This window comes from Hylobates moloch, unplaced genomic scaffold (assembly GCF_009828535.3).
Source record: "Hylobates moloch isolate HMO894 unplaced genomic scaffold, HMol_V3 SCAFFOLD_5, whole genome shotgun sequence".
Classification (NCBI taxonomy): domain Eukaryota; kingdom Metazoa; phylum Chordata; class Mammalia; order Primates; family Hylobatidae; genus Hylobates; species Hylobates moloch.
Genome location: NW_026652280.1, coordinates 28,564,333 through 28,584,911, shown reverse-complemented (window position 1 = coordinate 28,584,911; position 20,579 = coordinate 28,564,333). Strand labels below are relative to the sequence as shown.

At 36.1% G+C, this 20,579-nt stretch overlaps 1 protein-coding gene across 2 annotated transcripts in view; it reads left to right on the top strand.

Moving 5' to 3' along the window:
* The window catches only part of SMAD4 (SMAD family member 4), a 52,563-nt gene that overhangs the window by 6,673 nt on the left and 25,311 nt on the right, over positions 1–20,579 (top strand). For both annotated transcript variants that reach the window (XR_004248077.2, XM_032152266.2), the window contains exons 2-8: positions 3,545–3,920; positions 5,322–5,496; positions 5,932–5,961; positions 11,408–11,620; positions 15,063–15,182; positions 15,278–15,394; positions 16,796–16,846. Coding sequence is in view for 1 of the 2 variants with exons in the window: in XM_032152266.2 (XP_032008157.1) it covers positions 3,672–3,920; positions 5,322–5,496; positions 5,932–5,961; positions 11,408–11,620; positions 15,063–15,182; positions 15,278–15,394; positions 16,796–16,846 (955 nt within the window). In the remaining variant the exon portion in view is untranslated. The remainder of the gene's footprint in view (positions 1–3,544; positions 3,921–5,321; positions 5,497–5,931; positions 5,962–11,407; positions 11,621–15,062; positions 15,183–15,277; positions 15,395–16,795; positions 16,847–20,579) is intronic.

The following is a 20,579-nucleotide window of genomic DNA, read 5'->3' as shown; positions in this document are numbered from 1 at the left end:
AGGTGTTACCATTTTATAGATGAGACAGTTGAAAGAGATGTTAACATTCAGTCATGCTGCTAGACCTTTAATTAGAATATATAATTTTATTTATATCGATATTATGCCCTTGCCTACCATACTTCCATAATCTAGAACCATTTAATGTAAGAATACATCCCTTTATTCCTGCTAGTATTATTTTTTATATGCATAACTTTTAATTATGTTTCAGGCACTTGTGGTCATAGGAATACAATAAAGAGAGAGATGAGAAAGCTGTGTTTGTTTAAGAAAGCAAGGTCATTATCATTTGTATTCAAAGCAACTTGGTATTAAAACAGACTTTGAGATACCATTAAGGCCCCAGAATAGCATAAATTTTAGAAATGATGACGTGATGATGAGATTGTGGTGAAATAGTTACCCTTAAACATTTTAATTGCATTGTAGATTCATACACATCTTTTGGAATATAATATCAGAAAATGACTTCAAAAGTATCTGCACTCTTCTAATTTGTTGTAAGACAATTCCACAGAATAAAAAGCTATGGTCAGTCCAGAAACACTTGCCTGGTATATGTCAGGAACTGTTCGTGGTGCTGGGAATTTCTAAAATGAGAGTGTTGTTGCTGTTTTCTTGGATTTCTAATTTGTGGCAACAATGTGAGACAGATATGTAATCAAATAACTAATGTGTTAAATTGTAATTTACACATATAATTTACAATTAAATTGTAATCGTAATTGTTAAATTGTAATTTAATGTATCTTTCCTTTTCCCTCTTTCCCGATTCCTTTACTTTCTACTGAGTCTCACTCTGTTGCCCAGGTTGGGGTGCAGTGACACAATCATAACTCACAGCAGCCTTCAACTCCTGAGCTCAAGCAGTCCTCCTGCCTCAGCCTCCTGAGGAGCTGGGACTACAAGCCCACACTACCATGCCTGGCGAACCTCCTACTTTTTTTTAGACAGATTTTAATAGAAAATGCAGAAAAATGCGTAATGCATTTTAGGAAAAATCTCCTTGTAAAACTATTATTATTTTTTGAAATAGGGTCTCACTGTGTTGCCCAGGCTATAGTGCAGTAGCACAATCACAGCTCACCAAGGCCTTGACCTCCCAAGGCTCAGGTGATCTTCCAGTCGCAGCTCCCCGCGTAGCTAGGACAACAGGCGTGTGCCACCACACCCAGTTAATTTTTTTATTTTGAGTAAAGATTGGGTTTCGCCATGTTGCCCAGGCTGGTCTCAAACTCCTGGGCTCAAGCGATCCACCTGCGTCGGCCTCCCAAAGTGCTGAGATTACAGGTGTGAGCCACTGTGCCTGGCCACAGTTAAGCATGTTAATATTTCAACAGTAGCTTTTTTACTGAACACTACGTATCAGACACGTTATGTAGAATTTTTCCTTTGAGCTTCTGTATACCCTCTTTTTAATCCAGATTCAGAGTAACTTCATTTTCTGACTACTGTGAAAACTGGAATTCTAATTCAGATCTCTTGACTCCAAAATCTCCCATGCATGTTATCTTTGGTTATCTGCAAAGTGTACCTTCAGCATGTGTATTGAATGTGGGCAAGTGCTCTAAGACATATGAAAAACTGCTTCTCTGCATGGGGTTTATGAGTTGAGACAGACATTTATGTAAAAGATAACAACAGAGGGAGGAGCAAGTCTTAAATATCAAGTGATTGATGTACATTCTGAAGAGGCTCAAAACTACAACAGTGGCAGGGAGAATGGGAGGAGAGATAGAAAAGACTGAGGTAAAGAATCTTGTAACTGTGACGGAATGTAGGGATAGTGAAAGAAAGAGGCAGGTCAGAGATCTTTTGCAAAGCTTCCCAAGGCTGGGTAATTGAGTGGAATTGATACTTTAACAAAGGTCTTCAGAAGAGGAAGAGATTTTGGTAGAATGATGAGTTTTATTAATCTTGTGGGAGGATACTTTAAAGATTCAAGTATGCAGCAAAAGAAAATGAAAGCAAAATAAGTCTGGAATGCAACTTCAGTGAACAAATAAAATACAACCAAGCACACAAAGTACAGGCTCCAGTCCTGCTTTATCTTCTTTATTCTTAGGCTAATGGCCTTTTCCTATTCTCTGTGGGGTCTTGGGGTCAGATAAGTTAGTTTTCTACCTGTTGAATGGATTCTTTATTAATCTTCACTTTTTGTTATTTTAATTTTTTTTGGAAATAATTTACCCTGCTGCTTTTACAGGTAAAATCTTTTGAGGAATTTAGTGATCTCTTTAAAGAACAGCTGTATTGAGATATAATTTCCATACCATAAAATTCACTGTTTGAAAGTGTACAATTCAGTGGTTTTTACTGTAGTCAGAGTTGTGCAGCCATCACCATTATCAATTTTTAGGACTTTTTCATTACAACAAAGAAACACCATACCCATTAGCAGTTATTCCTCATTCCCCTTCCTCCCAGGCCCTGGCAACCACTGATTTACTTTCTGTCTCTGTGGATTTGCCTATTCTGTATATTTCATATAAATGGGATTATATAATGTGTGACCTTTTGTCACTGACTTCTTTCACTTAGCATGTGTTTTCGAGGCTTATCCATGTTATAACGTGTTAGTACTTTATTCTTTTTTATGGTTGAATAATATTTTGTTGTATGGAATTTTATTCATGCATTCATCAGTTGATGGACATTTGAGTTGTATCCATTATGAACAACGCTGCTATGAACATTCATGTACAGGTTTGTGTGGACATGGGTTTTCATTTCCCTCAAGTAGAAGTGTGAAGAGTGGAATTGCTGGGTCGTATTTACTCTGTTTAACATTTTATATTAATACCAGACTGTTTTCCAAAGTACCTGTGCCATTTTGTAATCCCAGCAGCAATGAATGAGGGTCCAATTTCTCTACTTCTTCAATACTTATTACTGTCTTTTTGATTTATCCATCTCAGTAGGTATGAAGTGGCAGCTCATTGTGGTTTTGATTTTCATTTCTGTAATGTCTAATGTCGAGCATCTTTCTTGCGCTTATTGGCCATCATCTTTGGAGAAGTGTCTTTTAGAATCCTTTTGTTCATTTCTAAATTGGGTTATTGTTTTTTTTTTTTTTAATTGGTCTCTTTTAACAAAGGTGAGTGTTAACTATTAGGTAGCATTTCATACCAGGAGATGGTAAATTTTTCATAAATATTAGTAATAGACTTTTAGGTTTAACTAGTGCTGATCCTCATAAGTAATCCTTTAAAAAAGTGCTGGTAAGATTTTCCTTTAGGGTGACTAGTAAAGTCAGTAAGACTTGATTGAGCATGCCACTATCATAGTGAGAAGACCTAACTTTAATATTTTTGGAATGTCAAAAACAGTGACATTTTAATTAAGTAATTTTATTTTTTAAAATTATTTTTAATGGCTAATATTTTGTAAGAATTTTAAGTAATTTTCAACTCTGAGCATCAAATTTTAATTATGTGCATTGAATCTCTGACTTAACCAGAGCAATTTCATCTTTTCCCAAGTAGTCAGATCTACTTCATGAAATGTGTTCTGATGTGTCTTTTTTTTTTTTCTTTTTTAGGTTATCCTGAATACATGTCTAACAATTTTCCCTGCAACGTTAGCTGTTGTTTTTCACTGTTTCCAAAGGATCAAAATTGCTTCAGAAATTGGAGACATATTTGATTTAAAAGGAAAAACTTGAACAAATGGACAATATGTCTATTACGAATACACCAACAAGTAATGATGCCTGTCTGAGCATTGTGCATAGTTTGATGTGCCATAGACAAGGTGGAGAGAGTGAAACATTTGCAAAAAGAGCAATTGAAAGTTTGGTAAAGAAGCTGAAGGAGAAAAAAGATGAGTTGGATTCTTTAATAACAGCTATAACTACAAATGGAGCTCATCCTAGTAAATGTGTTACCATACAGAGAACATTGGATGGGAGGCTTCAGGTTAGTCTTACAAGAGTTTTTCTATATCCTCTGTGGTGGCAGATTTAAAAACTTCCTACATTTCCTTTCAAGCTACTACAGGGTAATTTAATTCGTGCTCCATCTCTTCAGATACTGTGCATCCTGTACAAATATGCATTATGGGAATTTGTGGAAGAATATGCAAAAGATAAAATTTTAAAGCTTTTTAATGTTCTGCTCAGAAAAATGTTCAATGGAGAAAATTTGGAAAATAAAAATAAAAAGCAGAAAACCCACACTTTGCAAGAACTACCTTTAGCACTTTGCTATTCATTTTTGTAGCCTGTTGTTTTCTTTTTTTTTTTTTTTTTTTTTTTCCTAGACGGAATCTTGCTCTGTCACCCAGGCTGGAGTACAGTGGCATGATCTTGGCCCACTGCAACCTCCACCTCTTGGGTTCAAGCAATCCTCCTGCCTCAGCCTCCTAAGTAGCTGGGACTATAGGCGAGTGCAACCATGCCTGGCTAATTTTTGTATTTTTAGTAGAGATGGGGTTTCACCATGTTGGTCAGGCTGGTCTCGAACTGCTGACCTCAGGTGATCCACCCCCCTCAGCCTCCCAAAATTCTAGGATTACAGGCATGAGCCACTGTGCCCAGTCATGTTGTTTTCTTTTTTGATATTGTATGTACATTTAAACAACCGGATTACACTTAGTCCTTTTATAATTTAGAAATCTGATATGTTTCACTGTTATCAAATGTTTCATTGATCATGTTTTTTCAGGTAGAACTTCATAGTACATATCCCTTGCTTAAATAAATCTCACAGAAATTTTGTCCTAGATTTTAAAGTTTTATTTCAAGACTTTACACATAGTTTCTACAACACAGTCTTTTTGCATATTTATTTATTTTATTTTATTTTTTTGAGACATGGTCTCACTCTTGCCCAAGCTGGAGTGCAGTGGTGCGAACATGGCTCACTGCAGCCTTGACCCACTGGGCTTATGCAGTCCTCCTGCCTTAGCCTCCTGAGTACCTAGGACTACAGGCACATACCACCATGCCTGGATAATTTTTTATTATTTGTGGAGACAAGGATCTTGCCATGTTGTCCAGGCTGGTCTTGAACTCCTGGGCTCAAGCGATCCTCCTGCCTTGGCCTCCCAAAGTGGTAGGATTACAGGTGTGAGCCACCATGCCCAGCCACTTTTTGCATTTTTGAAACCTGAGCACAGACCTTGAAATTATACCAAGGTTTAAATTCTAGGTCTGATGTATGACATGGCCAAGTTAGTTATTGTGAATTTTAGTTTTCTTATTTATGAAATGGGGATTATAATACTGACTTGGTGGGATTGTGAGGATTAAATCAGAATATATGTAAAAGTGTCTTGCATAATGTGACACATGAATAAATTGTCGTTTATTTTTCTAGGTGGCTGGCCGGAAAGGATTTCCTCATGTGATCTATGCCCGTCTCTGGAGGTGGCCTGATCTTCACAAAAATGAACTAAAACATGTTAAATATTGTCAGTATGCATTTGACTTAAAATGTGATAGTGTCTGTGTGAATCCATATCACTATGAACGAGTTGTATCACCTGGAATTGGTAAGTAGACTTTGCTTTCATCCTAAGAAACATAAAAGGAAAAGGATCTCAATAATGTTTTACTTTTTGTAAGTTAAATTATAAATTCGGAAGATAGCCCACGACTTTAAATAAGGTTAAAGAATCAGACATTTTTAATATATGTATTTAAATTTGAACTTAGGAGCAAACTTATATTTTGACTGCTAAAACCAAGTATTGTAGTTGATACTTTGCCCATTTAGAACATTGTTTTTGAGAAATAAGATGGAAAGCATTATAAATTTGAATACTTAGTTATGTATTGTTAGATAGCGTTTATGCTAACTTCTGAATTGAAATGGTTCATGAACTTTTGTAATCTCTGGTTTAAATTTACATTCTCTGTTTTTAAATGGAAAATACTTTCATTGTAATGATTAATGTTTCATTTGTTTTCCCCTTTAAACAATTAAGATCTCTCAGGATTAACACTGCAGAGTAATGGTAGGTAATCTGTTTCTTATTACTTTCTCTTTGTTTTGTCCTATCCTCTCTGTTTTTTTGTTGACCTAGAATTAGTTTGTGTGAGCGGCAGTAACATTAACAAGAAAATAACTTACTGCTTTGGAAATGTAGATTTTGAGGTTAGGGGCATTTAAAACTGGATTTAAATTGGCTATTTGCTCTTTGTATTTGAACTGCAGTTTATGAACTAAAGTACTGTAAAAAATATGATAGAGGAATGCACCAAAAACAAATACAAAGAATATTTTTTGAGTTAAGACCTATTTTTGAAGAAAATCTCACAGAGCCAGTTTAAATGGATGTTAAATACCCAGAATGTTTGGTAATTTGGAATCACGTATAACATATCCTTTAAAAATACCAGTATTCTAATTTTCCTTCATTTCAGCCTAACATTTTTATGAATGATAATGTTGAGAATGGTTTAAAATTGCACTCATTTGTATTTTTTCAGTCTTGTTACATTTTGAGTAAATAAATCAAGGCTACTTTAAAGGATATGCCCATCACAGCTTACCTAATTGTATTTTTAAAAAGAAAAAGTGTTTTAAGGTGAGAAAATGAAATGCGAATGGGGGTGTGTGTTTTTGTTTTTTATTGTAATATTTGAGAATGGAGTTTTATTAAATCTTTAGCTCTTTTACTTAGAACTTAATAAACTAAAATTTATGTAAGAACAATTAATTTGCAGAGAAACTCTTATAAAGAACCACTGTCAGCCAGGCACGGTGGTTCACACCTGTAATCCCAGTACTTTGGGAGACTTAGGTGGGTGGATCACCTGAGATCAGGAGTTTGAGACCAGCCTGGCCAACATGGTGAAACCCTGTCTTTACTAAAAATATAAAAAATTAGCCAGGCATGGTGGCGGGTGCCTGAAATCCCAGCTGCTCAGGAGGCTGAGGCAGGAGAATCGCTTGAACCCAGGAGGTGGAGGTTGCAGTGAGCTAAGATCATGCCATTGCACTCCAGCCTGGGCAACAAGAGCGAAAATGTCTCAAAAAAAAAACAAAAAAACAAAAAAAACAAAGGGCCGGGCGCGGTGGCTACTCCTGTAATCTCAGCACTTTGGGAGGCCGAGGAGGGTGGATCACGAGGTCAAGAGGTTGAGACCATCCTGGCTAACACAGTGAAACCCTGTCTCTACTAAAAATAGAAAAAATTAGCCGGACGTGGTGGCGGGTGCCTGTAGTCCCAGCTACTTGGGAAGCTGAGGCAGGAGAATGATGTGAACCCGGGAGGCAGAGGTTGCAGTGAGCCGAGATAGTGGCACTGCACTCCAGCCTGGTTGACAGAGTGAGACTCTGTCTCAAAAAAAAAAAAAAAAGGAACCACTGTCGTCTTAGAAAGGCGTGCTCTTGTTCTGGAGGGAAATTAGTAGTAGTTTAGCACCTTTTTTGTTTGTAGAATTTTGGAGGTGGGTCAGAAATACTAGGTGGCCTTAACCAAAATTTAGGAAGAGTATGCAATTCTACTTGTTTTTTTTTTCCACCTTTCTCCCATATCACTGGTAATGGAGGAAGACTTACTGTCTTGTGGTGCTTGTTAGTGATTAGTAGGTTTCTGACAAGTGTGGGTTTATTATTAGGAGCTGTTGTGGTGGTCTGGGAAGGGTTGCTTTAAGATTGGTTAAAACTCTGCCTCTTTGCTACACAGACATTGATATTATATCACTTCTTTTTTTTTGAAAGTAAACATGCTTCATATCTTCACCATTTTCCATCCATGTTTTTGGAGAAAACATTTGTCTCAGTGGGTATTAAAGGTTGGGAGACTGCAATGATAAGTGTGTCTGAATCTCTCTATGGGGCTGTTTGTGAGGGGGTTCAAATTCTGAATGCTCATCACACACCTCCCCTATTCTAAAATTATTGATGCACTGTTATTGATGGGATTGTATGGGTTGATAGCCTTTCTTTAGTGACTGTAGGGCTGTATTCAGCCTTGTAGATCCCCCTAGTGGTGGTTTTGTAAAGGCTGTCTTCAGTGCCTTATTTCCTCAGAAAACAACTGGTATTTCTCACAGCTCCTTCTAGATTTGGACAGAGGAATAATACAAGACCAGGTAACTAAAAGTTAGGACAATGGGACAGTTCCTTCATTTTTGAGTTAAAGTCTTGTGGTAATCATTTCCAGCCTATCTTTTATCTTTCATGAAACTTTCTATGACCATGTCAACCTGTGTATTCATTTTAACAAATATTTAATAAGCATGTATTGCCTGGTACTGTGTTAGGTTCCAGGGATGCTAAGATAAGGTATGTTTTGTCTACTCAAGTGAGCTTATAGTCTAGTGGAGGAGAGAAAAAGTAAATAAGAGAGTGATAATACCATGAGATAGGTGCTGTGTCCTGGCTGCTGGTGATGATAAAGAATACAGACCTAAGGTGGGCCCAGTGGTTTCAGCTTTTTTGTCACCTATATATAGAGAATATATTCTTTGACCCTCTTAGAACATTTTTTTTTTTCTTTTTTGAGATGGAGTTTCGCTCTTGTTGCTCAGGCTGGAGTACAATGGTGCAATCTCGGCTCACTGCAACCTCCGCCTCCTGAGTTCAGGCGATTCTCCTGCCTCAGCCTCCTGAGTAGCTGGGATTACAGGTGCCCGCCACCATGCCCAGCATTTTTGTTTGTTTGTATTTTTAGTAGAGACGGGGTTTCACCATGTTGGCCAGCTGGTCTCGAACTCCTGACCTCAGGCGATCCACGCGTCTCAGCCTCCCAAAGTGCTGGGATTACAGGCATGAACCACTGCACCCAGCCCTCTTAGAACATTTTATAATCACTGTATATATGTATAACTACTCTAAAAATATGGTTAAATAATAATAGCTAACGCTGGGTACTCATTGTGTGTCAGGTCAGACTGAGCTAAATGATTTCTGAGTATTGTGTCATCATTCTCATGATACTTCTACATGGGAGGTGGGATTATTTATACTTACAACAGATGAAGGGACTGCCACCTGGAGAGGTGAAGGAACTTGCCCAAGAATAGACAACTAGGAGGAGCCGGAGTAATGTGTGCTTGCTATTAGATATTTAAACAATGGAAAAATATTACAAAAGACTGCAAACTCCATGACAGCAGGGATATTTGTTTTGTTTATGGATATATCCCAAATACTAGAACAGTACCTGGAACAGAAGTGCTCAAGAAATATTTTTTCAGTGAATGAATTTGTTGAATGCTAGCCCATAAAGAGAAATATTTAACAGTTTGGTATCTGTTTTTCTGGACTTTAAAAAATATATACTATATGTTTTTTTAATTTTATTTTTTTGAATAGGCAATACATGGTCCATAAATCAAAATACTATAAAAAGGTATACAGTGAAAAGAAGTGCTCCCACCCCTGCCCCCATTCCCCCCTACCTCAGGTAATCACTTTTTTTAGTTTCTGGTGTTTCCTTCCAGGGTTTCTATATGCAAAAAATACACACCTCCTTTCTTACACAAAACGTATACAATGCATACTGTTCTGGACCTTGCTTTTTTACTTACAGTATATGATTTTTTAAACGTGTATGATCATAGTGTACAATAGTGTTTTGTAACTTGCTTTGATTCTCTTGGCAAAAATATATTGCAGACTTCTATCCTTGTTGATACCTTTAGTTTTACCTGAGAAACATTTATTATAGATTATCTGGGGTTAAAGAGATCTGTAGACCAGTAGAAGTTTCAAACTTACATTTGGGAAGTTTAGCCAGCATATTTAAGACAAGAAAGATTTATGGGTCATAACTGTTTAAAAGCAGAATACAGTTGGTACTTAAAGATGTTATGATTGCTGATTAAACTGAAGAGTCATCTGAAAAGCAAAAGCAGTGAGTACCAAGTTGACCAGTTGTATCCTCAAATCAGCTAGCAAAACCACTAAGTCGGTAAAAAGATCCCAGTCATTATAACAACAAAAAACCTAAAATGTCCAGGAATTAATTAGAGATGTCAGGATGTATATGAAGAAAATCACTGAACTTTGTTGAAGGGTATAATATAAGGCTGAATAAGTGTAGACATACCAATTTTATGCCCCAATTTTTTTCTTTTTATTATTTTTATAATTTGGCCAATGTTAGTGATGAGTGGTTGTGTTCAGTTTTTTTTATTGATACATAATTTGTTAAGCATCCTTTTGATTATCTTTTTGTTACCATAAAATTTCTAAAGAGGAACTTTGGAATGGGATTCATAGGTCTTCAAAATATCATCTTCATGACTTTTGATGCATGAACATACTTCTTAAGACATTTTTAAGAGGTTGTACATAGAAACTTGCACAATGGATGGTTATTACTGCCTTGAACTAGTCTCAATTTAATAAAAAAATACCCATGTAACTTAACTGATATTTACATGTAGTAGATTTTTTTCAAAGGTTGACATAGGGAAAGATAAGGGAAATGATATGCTGGTTCTTAATGAAAAAGGCAATGTCTTTTTGTGGTCTACTAATTGACTGCTTTAAGAAGAGAACCTACTATTAGTTCAGTGGATTGTTAAGTTCTGGAGTAGTGTTAGTTTAGAAGCAATAAAGGATTGGTTGCTAAAGGTAAAAAGCAAACCTTAAAACAATAACCTAAAAACAAATGGGAAGGTTCTGGGCAGAGAATTAACATTATTAATGCAGTTCAGTTTCAGTTTTCTGTTTTTCATACAGCAGAGCAACCTGTTTCCTGGTTTGTTAATGGAAAGATGTTACGCTATATCAGCTGGAATCTAGCTTTGCTTATGAAGGTATAACCACATAGGTGAAAGATGTTGATTACTGAGTTTTCTCACACCATATATTAATCAAATACTCTTATTTGGGTTGGGTTTCGAGAGGGAAATTTCAGTTTGACTTTTCATTTAGAATTTTTCCGTTTGGTTCTAAATCTATAGGGGACATTACATTCAGTGAACTTCATTTTTAAAGAATATGTTGCTTAACAATAATTATAGATCCTGGGATTGGATCTCTATCAGATCCCACTCATATCTCCACGGTGTGAAATTGGCAAAAAGATATAGTTAAATAGTCTCAATTTAGACCGAATAATTGTTTTTCTCAGCTGGACACACATTTTCCAGCCATTCGGTTTTTGCCTGCCTTACGTATTTAGGTGATTATTCTTCTAGGTTTATCAAGAAACTGAGGAGTACCTTTTTAGGATTGTTGCTGGAGGCTGTTGGAACATAGACTAGCTTCAAATTTGAGAGTCAGATTGATAAAATATATCTGATGCTGTTACCGCTGAATAAATGACTTTTGCTGGTAAAGTAGTATGCTTTTAAAATAATATGAAAAAATTCTGAATTAAAGTTAGTAATTTACACTGTAATTGATTTTAGATGCTATTATATTACTTGCTAATAAGATTTTTTTTTCTGGGAATAGAACCTTATAAAAATTTAAAATATGTTTAATTTTCTGTATAGCTCCATCAAGTATGATGGTGAAGGATGAATATGTGCATGACTTTGAGGGACAGCCATCGTTGTCCACTGAAGGACATTCAATTCAAACCATCCAGCATCCACCAAGTAATCGTGCGTCGACGGAGACATACAGCACCCCAGCTCTGTTAGCCCCATCTGAGTCTAATGCTACCAGCACTGCCAACTTTCCCAACATTCCTGTGGCTTCCACAAGTGAGTTCTAGAATCAGATGTAGTCAGCAAGTTGAGTTTTCCTAATCGTTGCTTATTTATGTATAGTCACTTGGGGGGAAACTCCAAGTAAGTAAACATTAACAGTAACTGTAGTATCTTTCATAGGTAAACAGGTATTAAACAGGTATATACAATCACTTGGAATTTAAGTAATGGCTTTGATTATAATATTGATTTAAATTAATGATCTGATTTGTATTTTACTATTACGTGTAGAAGTAAGTAGCCTCTTAAGCTCCCAGATAGATTTTGGAGAAATATTTGATCCAAGATGTTTATGAAGGTCTGTGCTAATGGAATTGCAACCTTTCTTTTAATCTAGTGTTCTCATTTTGGTTTATCTGGGAGAATTACCTTATAGTAGTTGTCTGATTTTCTCACTTTGCAAAGGGATCTTGACAAATTTGTTATATATTGCTCAAGATAGACATTAATTAAGTCAATTTTGATAAAAGCTAACTTATATATCTCTTTTTAAAATATATATATATATATATTTTTTTTAAAAGTCTGTTTCAGAAAGATCCATCTGTTTCAGAAAGATCCTTCTTTTCTGCCATGTCATAGGAGGCAGAGGGGCTGCTAGGTTCAGGTTTTTGGGGGCCTGATCATATGACCTGGTTCTGTTACTTATTTTCACAGTAACCGAAGGTTTGATAGTTTGCTGCTTGGCAAAGGAAGTAGCTTTTTTTTCTTTTTCTTTTTTTTTTTCTTTTTTCAATTAATCAGAGCATTGTCTTGGCATGTGTATGGTGTTAGTTGCATGCAGTTGCTAAAGGAATTTATGTAAACCCACATCAGAATAGATTTTTGACAGCTCTGGGCTAATACTGTGTTAGTTGCTACCAAAAGTACCATTATTCTGTTTGCTTTACTATCAGATTAGATTCAACATAGAAATTTTGATCTTTGGAATAAATGGGGGACTGATTTCTGTAATTGTGAGTTTTCAACTGAAGTATACCAAAATTTCCCCTCTTTAATTCATTACACCACTTCAAAGCAATATGTTTTTGGTTTGCTATATAAGAGATGACAGTCTCACTATAGGCAGCATATTCTAAATGGGTCATATAGGTTAAGCACTTGAGAACCCAGATCCTTAATCACTTGGTGCTTCTATTGTCTGTCTACTTTTTATTTACCAAATTAGGAATATGGTTGACAAACAGTGGGTAGTGATAGAAAATAAAAGAAGGAGCCGGGCGCGGTGGCTCACGCTTGTAATCCCAGCACTTTGGGAGGCTGAGGCGGGCGGATCACAAGGTCAGGAGATCGAGACCACGGTGAAACCCCGTCTCTACTAAAAATACAAAAAAATTAGCCGGGCGTGGTGGCGGGCGCCTGTAGTCCCAGCTACTCGGAGAGGCTGAGGCAGGAGAATGGCGTGAACCCGGGAGGCGGAGCTTGCAGTGAGCCGAGATTGCGCCACTGCACTCTAGCCTGGGTGACAGAGCGAGACTCCGTCTCAAAAAAAAAAAAAAAAAAAAAAAGAAAATAAAAGAAGGTACATTATAGCCACTTGAATGTAGATTAGTGCTAGAGCACAGCTATCTACTTCTGTTTATATTATCTGGAGATTTAATTTCTATGCCTTTGTCAGTGCTTACTAAAGTGACTTCATTTTGACTGTGTTGTTTCCTGAGGTTGAATCCTATTCAAAGATTAGAAAAAAGTGATACAAATAAAATGCAGCTAATTTTATCCTGGTATTTATTGGGTAGATTTTAATAGTCGAATACTGTAAATACTGTAAGTTTTAGAACTTGTGTCAAAATGTTCCCTTATGTGGTGGCATGCGCCTGTAGTCCCAGCTACTCCAGGGGCTGAGGCAGGAGAAATGGCGTGAACCCGGGAGGCGGAGCTTGCAGTGAGCAGAGATCAAGTCACTGCACTCCAGCCTGGGCGACAGAGTGAGACTCCGTCTCCAAAAAAAAAAGGGTTCCCTTAGATCTCAAAAAGTATACTGATAAAATTAAATGAAAGAAAAGAAGTTGAACTAGAATAGAAGATTTGAAAGGCTATTTTATGTAAGCTGATTTAGTCGTATTGTTTAACTTTATTTTACATACTTAGAATTGTATAAGGGAAGTATTCAATATGGATAACTACAGTGAGTCACTTTACAATTTATGTTCTTTTGACACCTGAATATTTTAAGAATTTCCTTTTAAATACCTGTAAATTAAAATAATTTATCCTGTGTAGTTAATGACAGTTTTTGTAAGTTAGCTAAGAGTATTGCCTGTAGAATTGTTAAAAACATGAACAAAACCATAATTAACCTTTAAAGATAACTTGTAGAATCTGGGGGATGAGTAGGAAGGGAGGTTGCTAAAATGTGATTTTTACAGATAAATAATTTGGGGAGTATTGAAATATTCTCTTTTGCTTTTGGTTTTGTAATTCTTAGCTTTAAGGAAATGTGATATGTAAAGAAAAGAAAAATATTCCTTTTCTTTGATACTTTGAGCAATGGTGACATGTTACTCTCTTCCATCTGATTATACTCCCATTTAGAAAAGAATGAGGTGATGCCAGTTATAAATAATTATAAATTTAGTGCTTTCCAAATAGGATAAACAGTCGACTTAATTAATGCTCTTTAAGAAACCAAGTTGCCACTTTAAAAAAAAAAGCCTTAAAAAGGTAGGACAGTAAGCAATATCATAGGATGGTTTTTTGAATAGAATAGAAGCCAAGAGAAGCTTGATTCTCTTACAGAAAGGGCAACTAATTTCTTGTACATCTGGGAATATGATGGTATTCTTGAAAAGAAATGATTCTTGGTTTATAAAAGCTCTTGAAAAAATTTGAAAGTAGACTGATAGTTTTTTTGTTTGTTTTTAACCAGTAAATGGTATATTGATTGGACAGCAGAGCTAGATCTTCTTAACTTCCTCATCTTCACTATCACATCCTATTTAAAATAATTTTCTGCTCTGCTTTTCTCTGTCAAACCCTAGCATTCTGCCATTGCTAGTACCAGTGCTGATAATGATTAATTTTTCAGTTTTCAACATTTTCTTGAGCCTGGATTTTTGGGGTCCTAATCAGAAAGATCCAGAGAGAGAGGTGGATGGAGTGGCCAGGATGAACTGACATACTTCTGAAGAAGTTAATATGATAGGCCAGACATACAGTGGTGTTTTGCTGGCATTTGAAATATGTTTGTGAAGAAATAAGCCATTACAATTAGTTAGACATTACCTAAAATGGAATAATTTTGAGCTTCCTCAAGTTAAAGTTTGCCTTTATAGGTGACTGTAGGTTTTTTACCTGATAGGCCATGGGTGAGTTACACTTTTTGCCCATCTTTATAGTCGTGCATTATCAGATAAAATTGGTCCTTCATTTGGTATATGAAATCATAAGATGACATCTATGAATGTACCATGTTAATATCTTCTTGTTCCTCTAGGTCAGCCTGCCAGTATACTGGGGGGCAGCCATAGTGAAGGACTGTTGCAGATAGCATCAGGGCCTCAGCCAGGACAGCAGCAGAATGGATTTACTGGTCAGCCAGCTACTTACCATCATAGTATGTACATACTTTAAAAAATCTTTTAAATAGTTGAGAAAAAAGTAGGCAGCCTTTATAAAAGCAAATTAACCCATGTGGGCCTTAATTTTTAGACAGCACTACCACCTGGACTGGAAGTAGGACTGCACCATACACACCTAATTTGCCTCACCACCAAAACGGCCATCTTCAGCACCACCCGCCTATGCCGCCCCATCCCGGACATTACTGTAAGCTCTTGTTTTTGTTGTAAGGGCTATTTTTTTTTTTTTTTTGGTAGGGCTTTGTTTTCTATTTTTTAAAAATGTTCTTACATCTTTTATTCATCCTGTGATTTTGTTTCATTAAATAGTGCTTTTCAGTATTTTTTGTAAACAGTATTATTTTTCATAGTTATCCTTTTTATTTTAGAGGAGTGATGTTTGCTAAATACATTTATTTCTCTGTTGCTAATGTTTCATTGACATCACATTGATTTCCATTCATTTGTTTGTTTGCTTTGTATATGTTCTTAGATCTCATCTGTGTCTTGTATATCCATGCATAATGGATTGAAACCCTTTGAGCTCTAAGTTCTCAAGGTTTCCCTCAGCATAGTATTCAGTGTACTTTGGATAATGTTGAATCTATAGATAACTCTGTGCTGGCATGATTGGGAGGAATACCCTACAGATAGCCTGTAGTTTCAGGTAGAATAGGAGCATTGTTCATATGGCTTAGTAAGATCAAGAGTGTAACTCTTTTATATACATTAAATCCCTTTCTTCTCATTATAATATTAATAGTACCAAAGAAAACTTAGAAAATAATAGAAAAGTGTAAATAAGAAAAGCAAAATTACCCTGAATCCTGCTACTCAAAAACAGCCACTTCTAATATTTTGTTATTTTCCTTCCAGTCATATAAACAGGTATATGTAAATTGACAGGGGGCTCCCACTCTATGTGTATTGTATATATCTTGCTTCTTTTCAGTTATGTTACTATTTTTTCCATTTCTTAAGAGAATGTAATTTTTAATGGCTGCCTAGGCCGTCATAGTGTTGAAGGGTGCTGGGTTTGGACCTTTAACAGGCTGTGTGACCATTGACAAGTTATTTCACCTCATTAAGCCTCAAGAGTAATAATAGTAGTATCTACCTCAAGGGGTGTTTGTAAGAAGTAAACGTAATAATTTATGTGAGGTGTTTAGCACAATGTCTTAACACATTACAAGTTTTCAATTATGTTAGCTACGATTCCATTAAATAAACATCCTTAATTAACATAAGTACTTGTTTTTAGAATAGACCTAACAGTTTATTATTATACATTGCCTTATAAATTGTACTGTATTGGACGTTACATGAATAATTTATGATCTGTATTAAATATTGGATATAAAATTATGTATAAATTGTGTAATAATAGCACTTGGCAGATAGCACTAAAATGTTAGTTATTAAATATCCACAAAAGTATTAATAGTTTAAGACTATTTGCTTATTGTAAACTTTTAAGTTCTTAGACATTGCATAAGCTTGTTTTAAACAATTCCTAACCTATAATAGTTATATTTAAGTACGATTTACTGAAAGTTTTAGCGTTAGACAACTTTTAATAAAAATAGAATTTTTGTTGTCTTTTCTTTAGGGCCTGTTCACAATGAGCTTGCATTCCAGCCTCCCATTTCCAATCATCCTGGTAAGTGTATTTCAAAATTGATTTCCTGTATTTAGATTGATTTAGTGGTGATTGAAATGCACAAACACAGGCTTTAATAGAATTATAGGGTCACTTAACTTCTCAGATAAGTACAATACTCATCATGACATGAGTTAATCAACAGTTTGAGTAGCCAGTATAGTCACACATAGACTGTCTATATTTTATTCAGTTTAGCTGTCCCCAAAAGAAAAGAACTATCTTTTCAGCTAAAATGGGAATTACAGAAATGCTGGCTTCAGCATTGAATACATAAATATGCAGCAGAATAAAACTAGGTTTCAAAATAGAACAGCTGTAAAACTATAGCTTAAAAAGCCAGGAAAGAATCTTAAGTACATGCTGAAAAGAAAAATAATTCACTCTATTCAGGATCTCTGGTCAACTGGAATTTAGAAACTATTTGATTAAATTGTATGCAAAAGAGTAAATAGCTAAGTAGCTTTCTTCAATTCAAAGTTTGTGTATAATTTTTGAAACTATAGAGGTAATAAAACAGAAAACACTTGAAAATAAAATACTGAAAGTCCCTTGTAACACAAACAGATTTTGAATTTTTTTCTCATCCCTTCGTATCTGTTTCTCTTAGCATAAAAAGATGCAAGTATGTTACTTCAACTAATCACCTTAATTTTTTGGAAACTATAAACTCAATTTTCCTCCTAATTAAAAGAAAATTATTATGAAGAATTATATTTTTATTTTTACTTGTTTATTTTTGAGACAGGGCCTGGCTCTGTCACCCAAACTGGAGTGCAGTGGCATGATCTCAGCTTACTACAGCCTTGACCTCCTGGTCTCAAGCGATCCTCTCGCCTCAGCTTCTAGAGTAGCTGGGACTATAGGCAGGGGCCACCATGCCTGGCTAATGTTTGTATTTTAGTAGATACAAGATCTCACCATGTTGCCCAGGCTGGTCTCAAACTCCTGGGCTAAAGCATTCCTCCTGCCAATAATTTTATTTATTTATTTATTTATTTATTTATTTATTTATTTATTTATTTATAAATTTTTTTCCGAGATGGGATCTCTCTATGTTGTCTAGGCTGGTTTTGAACTCCTAGCCTCAAGTGATCCTCCTGTCTTAGCCTCCCAAAGTGCTGGGATTATAGACGTGAGCCACCACACCAAGCTTGAAAAATTAAAAAAAAATTTTTTAAATGATTTTATTTTTAATCTTTGTGGGTACGTAGGAGATGTATATATTTATGGAGCACATGAAATGTTTTGATACAGGCATGTAATGCATGATAATCACATCATGGAAGATGGGGTATACATCCCCTCAAGCATTTATCTTTTGTGTTACAATCTATACTCTGTTAGTTAAAGTGTACAATTAAATTATTGACTACAATCACCCTGTTGTGCTGTAAAATATTAGATCTTATTCATTCGAACTACTTTTTGTACTATTAACCATCCTCACCTTCCCCCAATCCCCCACTACCTTTCTCAGCCTCTGGTAACCATCCTTCTACTGTCTGTCTCTATGGGTTCAATTGTTTTGATTTTTAGATCCCACAAATAAGAACATGTGATGTTTGTCTTTCTTTGCCTGGCTTATTTCACTTAACATAATACCTCCAGTTCCATCCATGTTGTTGCAAGTGACTGAATCGCATTATTTTTTATGGCTGAATAGTACTCCACTGTGTATAAGTCAAGCATAAAGAATTTTAAGCATACCAGAATAATACAGGAAGTTCCCCCATTGTACTCATTCCTCAGTTTCAGCCATTATCAACTAATGACCAATCTTGTTTCATTCATACTCACTCTTTCTTCATTCTATATTATTTTGAAGCAAATCCTATATAATAGTTTTATATGTAAATATCTTAGTATATATTTCCAGTAAAGGTTTTTAAAAACATAAACACAGTGCCCATAATGATTAATTTAAAGGATAACATACAATTCTTAAATAGGTCTTTGTGTAAATTTTCTTTTATTGATTATGTTGGTTTAATTTTTCTTCTAGCTGTTTAAAAAAATAGAAGGATACATCTTTGTGTTTATAACTTTTCTCATATTTTAGTTTAAGAAATTTATAGAATCTCTAGATCGAAAGGCCATATTACAGTGACATCAGAGTGTGCGAACCAGTGTTACTGTGCTGGCTAGCAGTAGATGTCATAGTTTAATAAACTTTTTGCTGATTTAAGAGGCAAATACTTGTTCTGGTTAGGAAAAAGGTGATGTTAGTGGGGCAGAAGCATTCTTTAAATAATATATATTTATTATCTTCTTTAACGGATTTTCTGTGTTATATTGTATGTTGTGGTTTTAAACATTTTTAGGTCAAGGGGTCTAGTCTTTTCATAAACTTTTTCTTTTGAGAAATGTAATATACAGAAAAGTACATAACACAAGTAAGTATATAGTCTAACATCACTAAAACCAATACTCATGTAACCACTACACAGATTGAGAACTAAAACATTACAGCATCCCAGGAACCCTCCTACCCCATGAATTTTATCTCTGTCAAAACCTTCTCTTTCCTTCTCCCCAGAGGTAGCTACTGTCCTGCTTTTTATGGATATTACTTTTTTTTTGCTGTTTTATTTTTTAAATTTTTATTTATTTATTTTGAGATGAGCTCTTGTTTTGTCGCTCAGGCTAGAGTGCAGTCACGCAATTGGGCTCACTGCAACCTCCACCTCCAGGTTCAAGCCATTCTCCTGCCTTAGCCTCCTGCGTAGCTGGGATTATAGGCACCCGCCACCATGCCTGGCTAATTTTTGTATTGTTAGTAGAGATAGGGTTTCACCATGTTGTCCAGGCTGGTCTCGAACTCTTGGCTTCAAGTGATCTCTGCCCCATCAGCTCCCAAAATGCTGGGATTATAGGCATGAGCCACCACGCCTGGCCCTTTTATGCTCTTTTAAAGTGATGAATACATCCCTAAACAGTCCAGTAATCTGGCTTTACTTGTTTTTTTTTTTTTTTCGAGACAGAGTCTCGCTCTGTCGCCCAGGCTGGAGTGCAGTGGCGCGACTTGGCTCACTGCAACCTCTGCCTGCCGGGTTCACGCCATTCTCCTGCCTCAGCCTCCCGAGTAGCTGGGACTATAGGTGTCCACCACCACGCCCAGCTAATTTTTGTATTTTTAGTAGAGACGAGGTTTCACTATGTTGGTCAGGCTGGTCTCGAACTCCCGACCTCTTGATCTGCCCGCCTCGGCCTCCCAAAGTCCTGGGATTACAGGCGTGAGCCACCGCGCCCGGCCTCTTGTTTTTATTTTTAAGAAACCGTGTCTCACTATGGGTCTCTATCTTTGAGTAGAATAAGGAAGTGATTTAATGGTGAGGCTGATCCTGAAAAGGTCTCTGTCAAGGTAGTTGCCAGAGAGGATTTGCTCTGCATGTACACCTTTAATGGAGTCAGCAGGTAGAACCCAGATGGTCTTTGGCTGTGGATACTAATGGGCCCTTGAGGAGTTCTATCTCACAACTGTTCCTCTTCATTTCTCCTTTTGTACTGTTTCAAGAATACTATGACTGATTTCCCTGTTAGGAGAGCTTCCAGTTCTAGTACCCTCCTCCTCAACTCTTATCTCTACTGCTACTAGGTATTTATTTTAAAATTTGAATCTAGTTATTTCTTTGCTCAAGAACTTATTCCCCTACTCAGTGCTTGGCCATAGGATAAAGTCCAAATTCCTTAGCTAGGCAGAAAAGAATCTCTGGTCCTGGTGCTTGCGTGC